This window comes from Petaurus breviceps, unplaced genomic scaffold (assembly GCF_028583685.1).
Source record: "Petaurus breviceps papuanus isolate PSGF00001 unplaced genomic scaffold, PetGlider_PUasm1.0 38, whole genome shotgun sequence".
NCBI lineage: Eukaryota > Metazoa > Chordata > Mammalia > Diprotodontia > Petauridae > Petaurus > Petaurus breviceps.
This window is the reverse complement of record NW_027186304.1, coordinates 81,043,541-81,064,553: the sequence shown is the minus strand read 5'-3', so window position 1 is coordinate 81,064,553 and position 21,013 is coordinate 81,043,541. Positions and strand designations below refer to the sequence as shown.

Below are 21,013 nucleotides of genomic sequence, written 5' to 3'. Positions count from 1 at the left end.
AAGGCCATGTTTTGTTACCATATATCCTTTGTACGGTACCTGGTGCAATGAGGACATTAGGTAAATGTTAGCGACGGTAACAACAATATGGCTTTCTTTGGGACTGTTTCTTATTAAATGTCTGCAGCCACAGGAAACTTGTTTTTCACTATAGAAAACCCTGGCTACTCAGAGGTTCAACTAGACCTCTTTGTAAAGGTAACTAAGGTGTGGTTTCTTGTTTTGTTTTTTAAATCCTAAAGAGTTCCCTAATTGCTTGGATGAGTTCATTGCTAGAGCAAGAATTCTTACCTGTTTTTAGTGCCTTGGACACCTTTGGTAGTTTGGTGAAGCTTATGGACCCCTTTCTCAGAATTGTGCTTTTAAATGCATAAAATGAAATACAGAAGATTACAAAGAAAAGTAACTATATTGAAATATAGTTATCAAAATGTATCTATATAAAACAAATTCCTGGATCCCTGGATGAGAACACCTGATAGAGCTTCCAAAGGTGACTGATACATGACCTGGGAATAATTTGGGAGAATCTGGTTTGTTTTCCACACAACATTTCCTTTTTGCTGTTGCTATGATCCTTTCCAGAGTAGGGCATATTCTGGGGCATTGTGTTGAACTATAACAAAATAGTCATCTTATTTTTTTTCCAAGTGCATTAGAGCATATTTCAAGTGTATTTTTTTTGTAGCATAATAGAGGCAGCAAGGAGCAGCTTGGTAACACAGTAGATAGAGTACTGGCCCTGGAATCAGGAGGACCTGAGTTCAGATTTGGCCTCAGACACTTACTAAAGCTTCATGACCCTGGGCAAGTCACTTAACACTGTTTGCCTCAGTTTTCTCATCTATAAAATGAGCTGGAGAAGAAAATGGCAAACCACCCTGGTCTTTTTGCCATGAAAACCCCAGATGAGGTAACAAAGAGTAGGACATGACTAATTGATGCCTCTCCCACCCCCCAAAAAAGAGGCTGCATGTTAGAAAGGGGTTGGCAGCAGCTGAGGAGATAAGCATTAAGAAGTGAACACTGGCAGACTGTGAGACATGAGAAAGAAAGATTGTACCAAGTAGATAGGTGGCACAGTGGATAGAGTGCCAGGCCTAAAGTCAGGAAGACTCATCTTCCTGAGTTCAGATTTGGCCTCAGATACTTGCTAACTGTGTGATCCTGGGCAAGTCACTTAACCCTGTTTGCCTCAGTTGTCTCCTCTGTAAAATGAGTTGGAGAAGTATCTTTCCAGTGTCTTCTCCAAGAAAACCCCAGATGGGGTCATGAAGAGTCAGACATGACTGAAGTGACTGAATAACAAAAAATATACACTCAAAAAGCATAGCAGGTAGAGGAGGAGAAAAGAGTCCAATGCAATTCAGTGAGAGGCAGCTTGGTGGAATAAAAAGACGATTGTCTGGGAGTCAAACGACTTAGATTTGCATCCTGCGACTACATCTAGAGATACAGCTGTGATGTTTGCAAAGAATTTTAAATCTATGATTTCATTTGCCCCTCTTGAGGGTAGTATCACTCATATTTTAAATGGGAAGACATTGAGGCTCAGAGGTTTGTCCAAGATCTTATCACTAAATGGTATCAAAGGCAGGATTTGAATTCATCTCTTCCTGATTCCAAACCCAGCACTCTACTGTCTACTCTGTCATCGTGCCTCTCTTGTTACCTATGTGATACTGGACAAAGAATTTCTTTTCCCTGGGCCACAGTTTCCCTTTCTGTAAAGTGAGGGGGTTTTGGATCAGATGGTTTCTAAGGTGTCTTCCATGTCCAAGTTCAGTGTGGCCTAGTTCAAAACTTTACTACTTCAAAGGAACACTTGAAGCTAAATGTAAATTTGTAGACATTAAAAGTGATCTCTAGCCATTCTGTTAGTGTACCTGCCTGGATGTTATCTGTAAAGGATTTAATGATCTTGTTTAGATACTTTTTAAAGGAAGTATCTGGAGCAATTGATACAGTATTTTTTGGTTTCCTTGAATTTTATTATGTTGTTTTTGACACTATTCCTATTTTTATCCTGTAGTAAAATTTGCCTTTCTGCAGTGAATTAAGTTTTAAGAATTAAAAAAAATAATTTATATTATTACAAAACTGGATTTTGGCATATTAACTTAATATTAATAACATTTCATTTTGTGTTATTTTGGTATGTACTTCACTGAGCTTTCTGTCAGTATTCTAAGTGATGCTGATATGCTTTATTCCCCAATACAAAAGATTCAATTCAAATAAATTCCATAAATTTATATTAATTTTTTTTCTTTGAACTTGGCAAAAGAGGAATTTTGTTAAGTAGTTATTAATCCTCTCTACCCCAAAAAACTTTTTTTTTTTTGCTTTTTGGAGGGGGGAAGGTAGGGCAGTTGGGGTTAAGTGACTTCCCCAAGGTCACATGGCTAGTTTTTTTGTGTTAAGTGTCTGAGGTCGGATTTGAACTCGGGTCTTCCCGACTCCAGGGCCGGTGCTCTATTCACTGTGCCACCTACCCACACCAAAACTCTTAATTACAAACTAAATGGTCTCTTTATGGCCAAGAGAAAAGAGAAGGAATCATTTATCTTTTAGGCAACTTGGTCAGTTTTGAAATGAGTAGAATTTCTTCTTAAAAACAATTTATTGGGGTGGCCAGGTGGCTCAGCAAGTAAGAGCACCGGCCCCAGTGTCAGGATGACCTGGGGATCAAATCTGGGCTCAGATACTTAGCACCACACCCAGAAATAACTGGCTGTGTAACCTTGAGCAAGTTACTTAACCCCAATTGCTTATAAAAAAAAACAAAAACAAAAAACAATTTATTAATTTAAATGGAAAACTGTCCAACTGTACCTATTATCTGTATGGATATTTACATTGTAAATGTATCATCTTCTTTGAATTTTACAATAAAACTTTTATTTACTTCATTTACTATACCAAGTAACTTTAATATTAATTTTAAAGTGTTATATAGAAGTGAGGGGCAGTGTAGTAGAGTGGCTAGAAGACTAGCCTTGGAGCAGGTGGTTTGATGTCTGGGAAGATCAAGGTTCTAGTCCAACCTCCCACAAATACTAGCCCTGTGACCTGTACAAGTCACAACCTCTCAGTACCTTAGTCAAACTAATTATCTAAGACTCAAATTGCAGAGGAAAGGGAATTTTCTACACCAGGGAGTTCTGATGAAATTGCAAGTCTGGACTCCCCACAAATATATATGTCGTCTTCCTGACTTTGTAATCCTGGCATTCTGGGGAAGAAGTTTTAAATTGTATACTTTCTTTTTTTGTTTTGTTTTTGCTTTTTTGGAGGGGGGAAGGCAGGGTAATTGGAGTTAAATGACTTGCCCAGGGTCACCTGGATAGAAAGTGTGTCTGAGGTTGGATTTGAACTCAGGACCTCCTGATTCCAGGTTTGGTGCTCTATTCACTGTGCCACCTAGCTGCCCCTAAGTTATATACTTTCAAAGAGATTTATTTTTTTTTTAAGGACCTTGATTGCAGCTGTTGCATAAGACACTAAACCATCATTGAGATGATTGCATATATAAAAAATAATCCTTTACAATGTCTTATCATTGAAAGTATGAGAGATATGAGAAAATCTATGATTAGGAAAATAAAAACATAGTCGTTACCCAGAACCCAGTTACCATTGACCCAGACAGGTGAATAGACAGTAGGGAGGCATCCCCAAGCCCCAAATTCTCTCCTTGTTTCTCCTTGGTGGGGGGGGAGATCTTCTACCCTCTTAATTCAGAGCACTTGGGAAGTGATTGACCTAGATACTGCCTTCCCTTATGCAAATACATAGTTATTGATGGCTTAGGACCTTTCCTTAGGATACCACTGTTGAAGGAAGCTATATTCCCTAACGATGGGAAGCAAGAGAAGAAGAGGGAAGGAGGTATATGGTCTAGCTATCTGGAGTTGGGACTCAATGAATTTTCCAAATGATGGAATTAGATAGTTGGAGTAATAATGCTATTATTATCCTACATTAGGCACTTTGTTGTTTGACTAGGCTTTTGTGGGCTAGCCTGGGAACTAACCACCATTTATCACATTCTTTCTATGGAAAAATGTATTTTTGAATTAGAATAATCAACTTAGAAATAAACTTTTGGAATATGACTTGTTGTTCAGTGGGATCTTTTATAGTGATTATGGACATATTTTTGAAATGTTTTATAATATTTTATTAGAGTTCTTTATCCTATTTGAGAAAAAATACCATAAATATATGCCTAAAAGAAACAATTTCCATTCAGGCATAATTTTTTTCTATTTTTATAAAGAATCAGTGGTTATTGCCAGTTCATTTAGAAGATGATTCATTTTGGATTTGATTTCCCATCCCTTCTTGATAACATTCATTTGTCATTTTTTTTTTTTGTCATTTTGTAGACCTACCAAGAGCAGCTGTCAGGATCTTAAGCAACATGACATTCCTTTTTGTGAGTTTGTCATACACAGCTGAGAGTGCCATTGTCACCGCCTTTATCACCTTCATTCCCAAGTTCATCGAATCACAGTTTGGCATCCCAGCTTCCAGTGCCAGCATCTACACTGGTAAGACATTGCCATTCAGGATACCTGAAAGCATTGTCACATTTGGTCATCAGATGAGTGAGTTGAGAGGAACTTAACCCCAAGTTCAAAACAATAATCTCTATCATGTTATCACCATCAAACTAAGGAGGGAGAAAGTCTGGAAACACTAGCTTTGTTTCAGAAAAAAAAATTGCTTTTATTATGAATTTATTTTATTTTTTAAATACCTTTTATTTATTTATTTAATTAATTTTCTTTTTGGAGGGCCATTGGCATTAAGTGACTTGCCCAAAGGTCACATGGCTATTAAGTGTTAGGTGTCCGAGGCTGGATTTGAACTCAGGTCCTCCTGACTCCAGGGCCAATGCTCTATTCACTGCTCCACCTAGCCGCCCCCTTTTATTATGATTTTAAATGATTATTTTTTTCTGCTTGAAGAATTGTCCATTCTTCTGTGTTTAAAACTTTTGTTCTTAAAAAAAAATGGAGAGGGAGTGATAATGGAAGGGGGCAAAAGGTGCACCTAGGTCATCTTCTTGTTCCCCTGGGCCTGGAGTCAGGAGTATTTGTGGCCTTAAGACACCTGCTAACTGTGTGATTTGGGGCAAGTCACTTAACTTCTGTTTGTCTCAGTTTCCTCATCATTGAAATGGGGATAATAGCAGCACTTTCCTACAGGGTTGTTTTGAGGATCAAATGAGATGATATTTGCCTAGTGCTCAGTTAGCCCAGCGCCTGGCATATAGTAGGTCCCATATAAATGTGGACTATTATTGTTGCTAGAGAGCAGCTCTCAGTGTCAGGGAGGCCTGGGTTCTAGTGCTGCCTCTGCACATACTGATTGTGTGACCCAGAGAGACTGACTTAAACCTCTCAGAGCTCCAGGCAACTCTCATTTATAAGTTGTAGATAATTTGTTCACCCATGTTGTTGCTGTTGAGTTGCTTTAGTCATGTCCAACTCTTTGTCACCCCATTGGGGGTTTTCTTGGAAAAGAAAGTTTGCCATTTCCTTTTCCAGCTCATTTTACAGATGAAGAAACTGAGACAAACAGGATTAAGTGACATGCCCAGGGTCACACAGCTAGTAAGTACCTAAGGCTGGATTTGAACTGAGGAATGTGAGTCTCCTTGATTCAAGCCCCAGCACCCTATGCACTATGGCGCCACCTAGCTGCCCACATTACTAGAAGTTTCTCACTGGGAGTTTTCCTACTACAATTAAATCATAGATCTAATCTAAATGACTGTGGAAAGGAGATGGAACTGATATCTTGCATAGGCCTTTTATAGGTTGGCACGAAACCTTATTCATGTTAATGAATTTCACGTTATATAATAATGAATTTAACGTTAATAAAATTCACATTAAAAACAACAAAATGAACTGAAGTATTTGCTTATTGTGATATCAGCATTCTTCCTCATTTATTTATCATAATATCATAGGATTGGTGTTGTCAAGGACTTCATCTAGGTCATAGAATCCATCTCTTTATATTGAAAAGGAGAAAACAGAACCATTTCTCAGCATTAAATGTCTTATCTAAAGTCATAAAGTCATACATTCTCACTCCAGGCCCAGGGCTGCCATCTCTCTGATAATAAATGACTTGTCTAAGGTCACACATGGGTAACAAGTAGCAGGAACAGGACTAGAACCCAGGTTCCCAGATGTCCAATCCAGGTCCCTTTCTGCTGAATCACATTTACTTCCAGACAACTGTCCTTGATAAGATGAAAAGAGTTTTAACTGAAAGATTAGAGTTTGCTAAAATCTGAAAAGACATAAATGAATTTCATTTTAGAAGTTGTTTTAAGTATCTGTAATCCATAGACGCACATATTCTTTTGTTCCTAGGGATGTTTGATATCTAGGACAATAGTAATAGTATTTCATATTAAAACTCCCTCCTTAATAATTTAGGTGCCTAGGAAAGTGGTAGAATTAACTTTTTCAGACTTTGCAGGGGTGGAGAACCTGAAACCTCAAGGCCACATCTAGGTCCTTAAGTACGGCACTGTGACTAAATTCAAACTAAACACAATTCACACTTGAGGACCTAGAGGGTCACATGTGGTCTCAAGGCTGCAAGTTCTCCCACTTGTACTTGAGGGTAATTTTTAGCAGTTCTTGAATCATCATACACTATAATTTATTTCATCGGACTGAAAGATTAACACATCTTCCTAAGGGCCTTATTTATTACCAGGGTCTTAGGCTTGTAAGTAGGGCTTTGGAATAGTCACATTGCAATGTATCAATACCCATATCCCTATTTGATTTAATAATAATTATGATGATGAGAAATAATACATCTTTAAAGTTAGCAAAGTAGTAGATATATACATATGTATATATTTGTATGTATGTACATCTAGCTATAGAATCTTATTTGATTCTTACAATAATCTGCTATAAGGCAGCTAGATGGGACAATGGATAGAGTGCAGGACCGGAGTCAGGAAGATCTGAGTTCAAATCCAGCTTCAGACTTTTACTGAACATGAGACCTTGGGCAAAACACTTACACTTCTATTTGTCTTAGTTTCCACAACAGCAAAATGGGGATAATAACAGTACCTCTTTCAAAGGGTTGTGGTGAGAGTCAAATGAGATATTTGTAAAGTTCCTTGCATGTAGTATGCACTATGTAAATGCTAGCTGTTATTATTATTATTAATTAGCCTGGTGAAGTAGATGCTTTTGGCATCCCTGTTTTACAGGTAAGGAAACTGTGACAGAAGGAGATTAAGTGAATTTTGCCTATAGATACATAGCTAGAAAATGTCTGAGGGAAGATTCAAACTCAGATCTTCCTGATTCAAAAGTCCAGCTCTCTCTATGCACTATATCCCCTAGCTGCCTAATTATCTAACAGTTATTAGTAAAAAAAAATTTTTTTTTGCTAATGATTGGCAGGAAGGATAGCTGCTTTAAACTACCTGGATAATTACCTCCTCCACTTTTATCTTGTTTACTTCTTATTATTTATTAATTTAGATTTTAATGTTTTATTAATGCTTCTTAAATAGCACTTTCACTTCCCAATGAACTTATAACAATTAACAATAGATACTCAGAGAAAACACCAATCATGCCAGCATGTGTATGCATCAGTACCCACCCGTAGTCTCACCACCCCCTCTGCCAAGAAGAGGGAAATATTGTCCATTCTCACCCCTCTGGAGTTCATGTTGGTTACTATATCATTCTGTATTGGCATGTGTTTTTAACACTATTTTATGCATACAGTGCTGCGGTTATCGTCTCCACTTCATTTTGCAAGTTTGGTTATGATGGAAGGTGATAGGAAGCACTTTGTTAGATGATAGTCTGGTGTGGTGTAACAGGTTCTGTCTGGGTTTACGGTATTTATTTGTTCTGGTTGTATCGATTGGGATTTCCCAGACTGATCTCTTGCCTGGACGTCAGGGAGTCTGAGTGGCCTTTCCAAACCCTCCTGTAATGCTATGTACAACAGTTGCTCAAGCTGGGGAGCTTGGGGAAGTAGTGGATATCCTTTTCATAGAGTTATTGGATTTTAGAGCCAGCAGGGAGTATTCGAGATGATCGAGTTCAACTCACTTCTTTTGTTTTGAAGTCACTTTTTATTGACAGCTTTTATTTTTCATATCACCCTCATTTCTGAATGGAGGGTGGTCATATAGCTTAGTAGAGATAGCTTCACAGTCAGGAAGACCTTGGGTCACATTTCCTTTTGACACATACTAGCTGTGTGACCCTAGACAAGTCAGGGGGAAAGGGATAAGGATTTATATAGTACGTACTATGTGTCAGACACTGTGCTGAGTGCTTTTTTTTTAAACAAATACTATCTCATTTGATCCTCACAAGAACGCTGGGAGGCAGGTACTATTATTATCCCCATTTTTAGATTCGGGAAACTGAGAGAAACAGAGGTTAAGGGACTCACTCAGAGTTACACATGTAATAGATATCTGAAGTTGAATTTGAACTTATGGCTTTCTGACTCCAAGCGGCAGCTAGGTGGCATAGTGGATAGAGCACTGGGACTGGAGTCAGGAAGATCTGAGTTCAAATGTGACCTGAGTCACTTATTAGCTGTATGACCCTGGGCGAGTCACTTAACCCTGCTTGCTTCAGTATCCCCATCTATAAAATGACTTGGAGAAGTAATGGTAAGCCACTCTAGTATCTTTGCCACGAAAACTCCCCAAAGGGGGTTGGAAATGACTGAAAACAACAAAATGACAGCAACTTCCTGACTCCAGGCCCAGTGCTCTGTCCGCTGTGCCATTTCTAAGTGCTCTAGCAAACTCCCTAAGACTTAAGTTTCACAGAAAAGTTCTGACTTGAATTAATAAACAGGGAATTTTCTTACTTAGAGATTCCTTATACTAATGAAAGCTAGAATACCAGTCCCTGTCCTAAATATAATAATATTGGCTTCCCAAAGTTATTTATGAGGATCAAATTATTCTATCCTCTCCCCCCCAGAAAGCCATCCCTTGTAATAAAAAATAAAGAGGAGAAAAAAAAGAAATTAGGTAAAACTAATGAACCAAATCTGATGATATATGAAATATTTTCCAGCTTAGACTCTCACCTTTACAAAGAAAGGTGCTTGCCAAATTGTAGCCACTACTGTTGCTACAAACTATTGTTTCTCTTTTAAGCATTGCCACCTGGGACATCCTGCTTCCCCTCACTGATTCTGGGTTTGCCTTCTCTCTGGTCCCAAGATCACTGTGGAGCTGAGCCCGAATTTACATTATCTTCCTTTGTCACATCACAGCAATCTACAGAGTGGCTACAGACAGACCTCAGTGGGGGGCGGGGAGGCAGGGATAGATATGAAAGTTTCTACTAGGTTGGGCTTTTTTGTTGGGTGTAACTGTAGTTGTAACATGGACTATGTCATGATAGGAGGTCCCATTACTGAGATCTGTGTTACAAGGGTTGAATGATACCTTGCCTGTTGAGGACATGTATCCGTTTTTTTCGGTGCCACAGTTAGGAAAGCAACTACATGCCATTCTCCAGAAATAGCTGTCTGCGTTTAATTCTTGTCATGAGCTTTTCCATGGCTTTCCCTTCTTCGCATTCTTGGTGTCTCTGTTGCAATCTCAAATGCATATGGCCTTCTGCTGGTACTAGTATGTTCTAATAAGACTGTATTTCCTTTTCTATCCCACTTACAATTTCCTTTCAAAACAAAGAACAAGTAGTAATAAGTGTATCACAGGGCTGTTTTCAGGATTAAAATAGTTATTGAGCATAAAAGTACTTCCTAAACTGTAAAGTATTATACAAATGCCATCTATTATTATTAGGTGGCACATTGGATCATATAGGGCAGCTAGGTGGCGCAGTGCATAGAATGCTGGGCCTGGAGTTAGGGAGACCTGTGTTCAAATCCAGCCTCAGACACATATTAGTTGTGTGACCCTGGGCAAGTCAATTAACCCTGTTTGCCTAAGTTTCCTCATCTACAAAATCAGCTGCAGAAGGAAATGGCAAACCACTTTGATATCTTTGACAAGAAAATCCCAAATTTGGTCACAAAGAGTTGAACAACAATATTGGGTAAGAAAAAAGGATTAGAGTCAGGAAGACTGGAATTCAAATATCAACTCAGTCACTTACTAGCTGTGTGACTCTGGACTGACTGTCATCATCAATTTCCTCATCTATAAAATGGGAATAATCATAACACCTACTTCACAGAGTTTTTGAGGCTCAAATGATGTACCATATGTACAGTGCTTGGCAACCTCTATAGCATTATTTAATGCTATTATTATTTGAAATTCCCCTCGTTTTAAAATGTTGATGTACTTTATTCTAAATAATTATACACATTTTGCTTTAGTTGTCTAACCCAAACCTCCATTTGTATTTTCTCTAGTAAACGAAGACAAAAGAAGCTTGTAGAATGTTATGTGATTAATTGAAAGACCTTTAAAGTCCTTAACAATAGACTTAAATAAACTACATTCATATGTTTGCTTTCCAACACTTTTCTCTTTTGTTCTGTCCCATTATGTTTACTTTGGCTTAGATGTACAATATAATTAGATGATACTTGTTCTCTTTTTTGAATAGAATTGATGACTGCAATTAGTAGGTGAGCACTCTTTCTGTCTGGGGTGGCCTGTAAATCCCCATGGATTTACCAGGGCAGTCCTTACCTAAACAGGTTAGTAAAAGAGGCTAGAATATCCCTAATTTCATTGCTGCACAGCTCCTATATATTTACCTGTCCTGATTTGTATTCCTATTAGACTCTGTATAGATGGGACTGTCAGTCTTTCTGCTAATTCAGATGTGACCATATTTATTAGGTGAAAATAAATGTTAGGTATTTTATGCCATTCCCATAATTCAAAATACTTAAATGAATCTGTGATCTCATTAACTCTGATGCACCCTCAAATGGTGCAGGTCATAAGCCTTACTCCTACCATTAGATATTTTTTCTATGCCTTTCCAGAAATTCCCTTCAAGGGGTTCAGTCATTGTTCTGAAGACCTTCTCCCCTTTGCCTCCCCCACCCATTCTAAGGACACAAGTAGAGCACTTGGGCTATTCCTCTATCATCCCTGGCCATCAACATGTTATTGTCCCATATCCTCTTCCTAGCATACATTTTCCTGATAATATTCTGTATCTTAAAGTTCTTCATTGGTTGTTAGAGCCTGTTTATACCCACCATGTTTATCTTTATTGCCCTCAGTGTGATAATTTTTAATTAATATTGAAAATATTACATACAGCAACCAGGTAGAATATTAATATTAAAGAGATGAACCTTTGTTTCTGGGAGAAACTTTGAGTAAATAAAAGGACTTTTAAATTTTCTTAAGGTACTTTAGTCAGTTCTTTTAGTTAATTCTGGGCCCAGTTTGTGGTTCATTTGTATTGTCTGTTCCTCATACACATTCTAATGGACAAGCTCAATAGATTGTTTATTTAATTACATGTCATAATCTGGGCAATATTCATTTTTTCATCCATTTGTCTTTTCCTGTGTAGATGTTCAGGGCAAATTCTTTTGAGTGCTTATGTATTTCTTCTAGAAGACTCTATAATATTCTGGGACTTGATACAATTAACATAATATCATTTACAAATGAAAGTATCTGGAAGATCTCACAATACATGATTAATACCTCTTCAACTTGGAACTCTGGACTACGTATCTTCCATCACAGTGGCAAACATTTTTGACAAACATTTATCTCTCTGTTTATAGTTCATATAATGTTGATGACTAGAGGGTCATTGGGCAGAAATAATTCCATTATATCTTTTAAGGAATTTGAATGAATTTAATTCATGGATGGGAGATACTTTGTTTTTGCTCTATTGAATCAAAAAAAAATTTTTTTAAAGCAATTGGGGTTGAGTAACTTGCTCAAGGTTACTGGCTAGTTATTTTGTGTGAGTGCCAAGTATCTGAGGCCGGAACTGATCCCAGGTCTCCTGGATGCCAGGGCCAGCACTCTCACTCACCGAGCCACCTAGCCGCCCCCTCAAATGTTTTTTTAAATGTTCAACAACAACAAAAACACAGTGGAATATTATATTCTCTTCATTTTTTAGTCAATTTGCAAATTTTAAAGATATACCTCTTTTTAGAATATCATTTGCAAAAACTTGCTTGTTCACTTCCAATGACTACCAGATCTGGGATGCCCTTAATTTGTATGCAAATGAGTCTCAAAGATTTTGTATAGATAGGAAAATAGGCATATAGATTGGTTGTTGTTGATGTTTTCTTGGTTACTTTTTTTTTGGTTATTAATAAGTCCCCCCCCTCTTTCTTTTGGCATCTTTCCCACCTTTAGAAAATCCTTCTTCCTAAATAGATTATTGTGTGATTTGCTGTGTGAAATGGTCACTTAGTGACCAGATTCCCCAAGCCACTTAGGCTGGGTCCTAAGATGTTGGCTCCAGTTCATATTTGAATCCTTTCCTACTTGTAAGGACTGGAGTCCATAGGGCTTTACTTCCTTCTACTTCTTAGGAAATCTGGTTTCCTTCCAAGGGCAGCTCAAGTACCACTTTCCACTTGAGACTTTTCCTTATCTTCCTAGCTGCTGGTGTTCCTCTACCAAATTATCTTCTATTTATTATGTACATATTTTGTGTAAACTCACATGTGTAAATGTTGCCTTTGGTGGAATGTTAGCTCCTTAAATGCACTGATTGTTTTGGTTTTGATTCGAATCACTGGCATGAGAGAGGCAGGGAGGTTATGAGCAGACACCAGAGTCAAAACACCTGGGTTTGAGTCTCATCTCTGACACAAACTGATCATATTATCCTGGGCAAGTCACTTAATCTCACTCAGGGGCCCCAAGGAAACGAAACTGTAATTTTCACAGAAGGTGAAAATGTTTTGATGAGGGGAATTCCCCAGTGAGAGCTACCTGGGAAATCAAATGGACTGGTCCCCTGAAAATTCCCAACATAGAGTAGGGATTTAGTAAATGCCTATTGAATTGAAAAAATGCTATTGATTGAAGAAGTAAGAACCCAAGGTCACCTCCATACATGCCATGAGTCACTGCAGTAGGACTTTTGTGGAGAATTTGAGGCAATGGCATTTATAATATTTATTCTTTATTCCCACTTCCTTTGGCAACATAAGAAATGCTTGAGGCCATTCCTCTGATCATTTTAGTTATTCACCTCCTCAGGTCATTAAAGCTCTGAATTTGCTAACCACAAAACCCTGTGTGATTTGGGGGGCATGACTCAGTATTCTGTCATTAAGAATAGCATATCATAATGCCAAAATTAAGCAAAAATTGTCCTGTTACCTAAATAGCACAGGAGAGCACTTTTTTCTTTTCTTTTTTTTTCATTTTTCAAATGCTTTATTAACTTCTGATATACATCATTCATTTCCGCCGGATTTTGAGTTACAAATTTTCTCCCTGTTTTTCCCCTACCAACCACCCCAAAATAGCAGTCTCACAGGAAATCCCCTCCTCCAATCTGCTCTCTCCCATATCTTCTCCCATACCCCCTTCGACTTTTCCAGTAGGGCATGGTGGATCTCTATGCCCCAGTGCCTGTATATCTTATTTCCCAATTACATGTAAAATAGTATTAATAATAGTGTATATATATATATATATACATATATATATATAAACATTTGATTTTTAAAACTTTGAATTCCAGATTCATTCCCTTCCTCCCTTGTCACCCACCCTTACTGGGAAGATAAGCAGTTCAGTATAGGTTGTACATGTGTAGCTAATGCAAGACATCACCATAGTATATTGTAAAAGACTGACTCTATTTCCCTCCCTCCTATACCACCTCCCACTTTTTCTATTCTGTAATTTGATCCCATCCCTTTTCAAAAGTGGGTGCTTCCAACTTCCCTTCCCCCTAGCCTGCTCTCCCTTCCATTATCCCCCCTCTCATCCCCTCCCCCTATACTCTCCTGTAGGGTGAGATTCCCTATTTAGTGTGTATGTCATTCCCTCCCCAAGCCAAATTCAATGAGAATAAGGGTGACCCATTCCCTTTTGCCTTCCTATTCTTCCCCTCCATTGTAACTATTTTCCCTTGCCTCTTCTATATGAAATAGTTTATCCCATTCTGTCTAGGAGAGCACTTTTTTAACCCACAAAGTAAGAAGGAACGGCTATTCAGGTACAGTTTGGGCAAAACAAATGAGGGTGAAACAATTTGTACCTTACATTTGGTGTATATGGTTAATTCTGAGGAACCCTAGAAATCAAAGCCCAGTTCCCCTTGGTCAGTACTAATCTACCTCTTGCTCTCTAGCACAGGTAGACTAGAGGTGCAGCATTCTTCAGAGAGAACTGATTACTGAGGCTACTTTGACTTGAAAATTTGAGGGTTATCAGTTCAGCTCCACTCAAGGATTTGAGATGTCATGAGGATGCATTCTCATCATCCCCTTTGCTTACTCAGGACTTAACCTTCAGCAGGCAGAATTATTCTCATGGTGTCACTTATCTTTTCAGGACAAATGATCTTTGAAATCTCTCTCTCTTTCTCTCTCTCTGTCTCTGTCTGTCTGTCTGTCTGTCTCTATTTCTCTCTTTTTTCACTGGGATGTGTGAGTGATAAGCTTATTTAGAGTTCTGTTCTCAGCATCAGCCTTCCCAGGCTCTGTTCAGATGCCTTTGACTTTGGTCCTGAATTCATTGTGAGACTTAGGCAGGCAGAATGCCAAGTGCAAAGAATAGTTTTGTAGAATGATCAAAAAACTTTTTTTTTTTGCAGTTACAGGGTATCAGGTTGATGCCTGCAACATTATATTTCATAAGTCAAGGTCAGGTTATTAACCAAGCATTTGGGATCCATCTGTTCAGCTAATGATTGGCATTTAACTGAACAGCATCAAAGCAAGGCTGCTTATTAAATAACAATGAGCTAAACTTGTGAACTATTAAAATGACTTCATCTTTAGGTTCAAAAGAGAATGCAAATAGGATAGTACTTTTCTTTATCTAAGTTTTTTTTTTTGGTGTAGCAAGGGCTAAAATTTTTAGATATTTTAATTTTTTCTGTTTAGGTTAATCTCAGGGTTTTAAAAAAATCAATTTTCTATTATTTAAAACTCAGTATTTAAAATGGAATTAATAAATAGAAATGGGGTTTTACAAGTAGGAGGGATTATAAAAATCAACTAGTACTAATATATTTTTATTATGAAGTCTCAAACTGAGGTTCCAGTAGGGAACTTATCTAAGGTCACACAGCCAGTTAATGGCAGTCAAAACTAGAACTAGAACCCAGATCTCTTGACTCACAGTCTAGCACTTTGCATTATCTTCCCTAAGCAGTCAGATGGCACAATGGATAGAATGCTGGATCTGGACTCAGGAGGACCAGAGTTCAAGTTCATCCTCACACTTAACTAACTATGTAACCCTGGGCAAATCATTTAACCCTAGTTTGCCTCAATTTCCTTGTTCCCTTCTTTCTTCAGATCAAATACAAAAATAAGTTGTTTCTTTAAAATTTATTTATGCTCAGTGAACAAAAGAGAAAGGGTGGCATATTTTTCTTTAACATCATTTGAAAATTGTACATGTATGAATTTCTAGAGAGGACCATTAGATTTTTATCTCAACTTCATGAAGCAACATTAATATTGGTACAAGTCCAGATTTCTATAGTTGGGTGCTTTAACCTTTTCATCTTTCCAAAGAGATCAGGAAAGTGTTTATTAATCAGCTTCTTTCCTCTCACCAACTGCTATAGACTGTCAGACACACAGGCATGGGCTCATCTTTTTAATCTTTTAAGAGGGCATTGACAAAGATCATATCCAGAAGCTAGATGCCTCTGGGTGGCAAGTGGCCTTGAAACTATGTCATGTAAGGAACAGTTAAAGGAACTGGGATTGTTTAATATAAAGAAGGGGAAAGAGAATGAGTGGGGGAGGGAGAGATATATTGTTCCATCAAATATCTATAGTTTATCATGAAAGAATTACACTTATTCTGGATGACTCTAGGACCAGTAAGTAGTTGCTTTGTAAATCTTAAGGTACTATATAAATGCTAGGTATTATTAGTGTGTTAGCAAAGTTACTCAATGGGTAGAGTGCTGGACCTAGAGTGAGAAAGATCTGAGTTCAAAACCTGCCTCAGATATTCCATTCATGACCCTGGGCAAATCACTTAACCTTTCTGCCTCAATTTTCTCACCTGTGAAATGAAGTTAATAATGTAATAATAGTTCCTACCTCCAAGGGTTGTTGTTAAGAAAAAAAATAGATAATTGTAAAGTGTTTTGCAAAGCTTAAAACATTATATAAGTAACCTCTTCCTCCTACTTCTCTTTTTTCTGTTTCCTTTGCCTCTTCTTTGTTTTTCTCCTCCACCTTCCCTTCCTCACATTTTCCTTTTCCTCTTCCTTTTTCTCCTCCTCCTCCTACATAGTTTCAAGTAAAGGCTGGATGATCACTTACTATTAATACTGTTAAGGGGATTCATGAATTCAACAGAGTGGCATGACATGATGTCTAAGATTCAATCCATCACTAGATTTCTCTGATTCTGTATTAAAATAGTTAGAACATATATTAGAACCTAACATGTAAAAAAGTGCTCTGCATTGTAGCAGAAAGGTAGAGATCCTTATAAAAATAAACTCTATTCCACTTTCTTCAAGGCTCATGAACATTTCTGTAAATGGTGTCATTAAAAAAAAAGAGACAGTAGGCTATTACAATTTTTGCTTTGCCATCTCCAAGGTTTTCATATATTAACAAAGCTTTCATAATTGCTAACATTTGTGAATTTCATTAAGAATGTAAATCTTAGGCTTCACTTTAAAAAAATCATCATCAGAAATGCAAGATGAGAAGTTTCAATGGTTAAATAAAAATTTATTGGAAAAGGATTTTTGGTTTTTAATAAATCATAAGCTCACTATGAGTCAACAGTGTGATTTTTGTTGTTGTGGATCTGTGATTTCACTGATGTAGACAGCTCATAGAATCATTGATATGGATCTCAAAGCAAAAGTGTGCTGGTAAATGTTTAACAACTGTTTCTCTGTGGAAAAAGGTATACATGACACAAATCTAATCTGTATTATTTTTCTTTAAAAGCAATTGGGGGTTAAGTAACTTGCTCAAGGTTGCAGGCCAGTTATTTCTGGGTGTGGTGCTACGTATCTGAGCCCAGATTTGATCCCCAGGTCATCCTGACACTGGAGCTGCTGCTCTAACTAGCTGTGCTACCTGGCCACCCCTCTAATCTGTATCATTGACAATCAACAAAACGGTTTAATGATGCCCTAATTGTATCCTCTGCTGACTTCTCAATCAATAAACATTTATTAAGCACCTACTAAGTGCTGAGGATAAAAAAATAAAGAGGGAAAAGACAGTCTCTGACCTCAAGGCACTCACAATCTAATCATGATTTTTGAGGTGTAAATGCTTATATTGAAAATTTAACAATCATAGCCTATTTGATCTGTCTTATTGTAATGTAATACCAAGGAAAGGCAACTTCCCAAGGTTCAGAATACCAGCATAGGTGCTCTCCATTTTATTCAGTGACAAACCAAGAACAGAGAAGGTCAAAAGATGACATCATTCAAAATACAGCATTTACTAAGTGTGATTAAATAATCTCCAAGTACTACCCCACCCCAGGACCTTCCAATCATTCAATCAATTACAAAGTCCCTGTTCTAAATACTACTCCACCCCTAGGCTGTACCTGCATTTAGTCCACCACAAAGCCCCTTTTCTCAAATGGAGATTAGTTTCCAATCATAAGTAAAGTACATTCATTTGTTCAACCATAGAACACAAAAAGGTGAAAAGTTCCCCACCCCTGGATCACAATTGAATCTACCCCAGAGTTACATCAAGTTTAAGCACAGCACTTAATACCCAAATGGAGGTCTTTTCTTCATCTTGACATGAGGCAAGTTCTCAGCAATTTTAGTTCCTGGGGAGACAAGGCTTAGCAAGGCCACAAGATACATTGCCAGTCCCTTCATTAATTCATCCTCTGTCTGTAGAACAGTCCTAGAACCCCTGAAAACATTAGTAAAACCCTCTCCCAGGATTTCTGTAAACATACAACAAGAAAATCCTTCTTCAGGGCTTCTGAACCAACAAAAAGGTTCCCAGACTCCTGCAACAACAGCACTGTCCTTCACCAGTGGACAGTATTCATTCTGTCTGCAGGACAGTTTCCAGACCCCTGCAACAACAGCACTGCCCTTCACCAGTGGACAGTATTCACTCTCTGTCTGCAGGACAGTCTCAGGGCTTCTTAACCAAAAGCCAGGTTCCAGGACTTCTTCAACAACAGGACTGTCTTTCACCAGTGGACAAATCTGGCAAAACAACATCAAAACAGACAAAGTACCAGCAAAACAGCCATGTCTCCTCAGTCCTTGGCAGCTCAGGGGTCAGGTCTCAAAAGTCCAGGGCAATTCAAAGTGGCCCCCAGCAATTCTCTTAGTCTCTCTCTCCCTCCACGAGGGTGCTGCTTCCAAAAAGTTCTTCTGCCTCTCTCTTGTGTCTCTGAATCTACGTCACCAGCTCCTCCCAGCTCAGGACTTTCTTTTCACATCAACAAGTCCATCCCACAGGTGGGATTAACAAGCTCTGGGTTTTAACACAATCAATTTAAAAACCAAGCCAATACAGGGGAATCTTTAATTTCCATTACTATCACACTTATCTAATCCACTGCTAGAAGGGACCTCAAAAACCATCTACTCCATCCCCTCATTTTACAGATAAGGAAACTTAGACCCAGTAAAGTTATAAGTATCTTGCCTAAGGTTACACAAGTAACAAGTCTAGATTTGAGATTTGAAACTAGGTCTTTCTGACTCAGAGATCAGGCACACTGGTCAATTTTACACAATTTTGCACACTGCCTGTCTTAAAAATTATGACAAAGCAACCAAAATAGTTTATATAATTTTAGACTGTGTTAAGATGGGCATACTGTCCAGAGCTAGGGAGCTGGCCTCAGCCATTGTCTGACCACATCTGAAGAATGGTTCTGTTTGGCTCCAGAGATGAAAAAACAATAGTGATAGGTGGAAGATGGAAAGAAGAAAATTTAAGTGTGCCTTTAGCAAGGAACTCAAACGCTCTGGGCTATTTTTTTCAAATAAAATTAATCTCTAAGATCATTGCTCTAGTCTGTTCTAAAAGAAGGAAGCTTATATGTAATGTGACATTTCTAAGAGGTGCTGTATTTAAATGACATCATAGCTTATGAGCTAAAGAAACCAACATCAAAAGAAGGGGACTATTTCAGCATTCTTAAAATATTAAGGCATTGGGCTAGGAAGGCAGTAGATTCCTGTAATCTCTGATACTGGGGAGACTGAGGCTGGTGGATCTTTTGAACTGGGAGTTCTGAGCTACATGGGAGGACCTTCCCAAGTATGGTACAAATATGGTGAGCCCCTGGTGGGAGGGTGGGATGTGAGTAGGGGGAACAGACTGTTCAAGGAGTGGAGAACTGATCCAAATCCAAAATGGAACAGGTCAAGGCTCTTATGTTGATCATTATTTGGATCTTGCCTATGATTGTGTCCATTGAATTTCTAGCCTAGGCAAAATAGGAAGACCTAGTCTCAATAATAATAAAAAAAAGAAAACAAAAACACATTAGAAACTATCTGTAAGTGGAGATAACTAGCTGTAGGGTTGGGAGAAAGTTGATGTTGGCCATGGTTCTTGACTGTGCTTTCCTCCTTCTGCTTTAGGTGTGCCAGAGAAATCAGAGAAGTCCCTCATTTGGAGGGCTTGAAAGGCAAACTAAGGCTTTTCTTATAGCTATCAATAGCCTAAGCAAGGTGAATAGAAAGAAAAACCACTTCTGGCAGTGTTTCCTTTGACTCAGTTGCACTCTCAGTATGGGAACATAGTCATGAAACATTTTTACTATTTGTTGTACATAATTGCAAGTAAACAGACATGGCCTTAAAGAAAATTGTGAAGCTTTCCAAATACTCTCCTCTGCCCAGAATCCTCCTCTGAATCCTTCTTTTTTCTAGACCTTAGTTTATTTCTGGTCTCTGAGCTCCTACACTTTTAAATTTTGTCTGAAAGTCATTCCCACTAATGAATTCCTTCTCCCAAGCAGAAGGAATTCATTAGATCAGATTTCAAATTGTGATGTCAAAGGATTCCAAAGGTGAGTGCTTTAATGGAAAGAGGACAGGATTTGAGATCAAAGGACATGACTTCAAATCCATTCTTTCCTATTTACTTGTAATGTCATCTTAGGCAAGGCATTCAGGTTTTCTGGCCTCTGTTGCTTCATCTATAAATCTGAGGGCAGTGACTCCTGTACTTTTAAGATACTTAGACTCACAGAATCTTGAGTTGGAAGGGACTTCAGAAATCATTGAATGCAAACTATTCCTGAAGCAGTGAGCCAGTAGACCAGTGGCCACATGCTTGACAAGTGATTATCTGGCATTTCCTTTGAAGGCCACTGGTGATATATCCTGATGCAATTTGTTCTATTTCCAGTAGTGGTAGTTTGAGCTAGGTCCTGATTAGTGTAAACAATGAGTCCAGTGAAAGGGGGGGGAGTATTATTCAGATTCATATCACATATTTCCTTGGAACTGGAACAAGTTGCCATGTTTTACATAATTGTAACTTTGAATAGCACAGATTCAGATATATGTGACTAACTTCAAGTGATTCGTAATTTGCACTAATTTGGACCAAACAGTTGAAAAATTCACACTTGTGTTGAGCCAAAATCTTCCTCCCTACAATTTTTACACATTGGTTCCATTTCTGTTCTCTGGAGTCAAAGAAAGTTAGTAAATTTTTAATAATCAATAAACATTTGTTAAACATCTGCTATGTGCCAGTACTAAGTAATGGGCAAAAGACTGTTCCTCTCCTCAAGGAACTCTCAGTCTAATGGGGAAGACAACATGAAAATAACTATGTACAGATAAGCTTTATACAAGATAAA

General features: G+C 38.0%; 1 protein-coding gene across 1 annotated transcript in view; it reads left to right on the top strand.

The window, feature by feature from the left end:
* The window catches only part of SLCO5A1 (solute carrier organic anion transporter family member 5A1), a 171,762-nt gene that overhangs the window by 101,123 nt on the left and 49,626 nt on the right, over positions 1-21,013 (top strand). Inside the window, exon 5 of the mRNA XM_069100092.1 lies at positions 4,392-4,556. Within this exon, the coding sequence (XP_068956193.1) occupies positions 4,392-4,556 (165 nt within the window). The remainder of the gene's footprint in view (positions 1-4,391; positions 4,557-21,013) is intronic.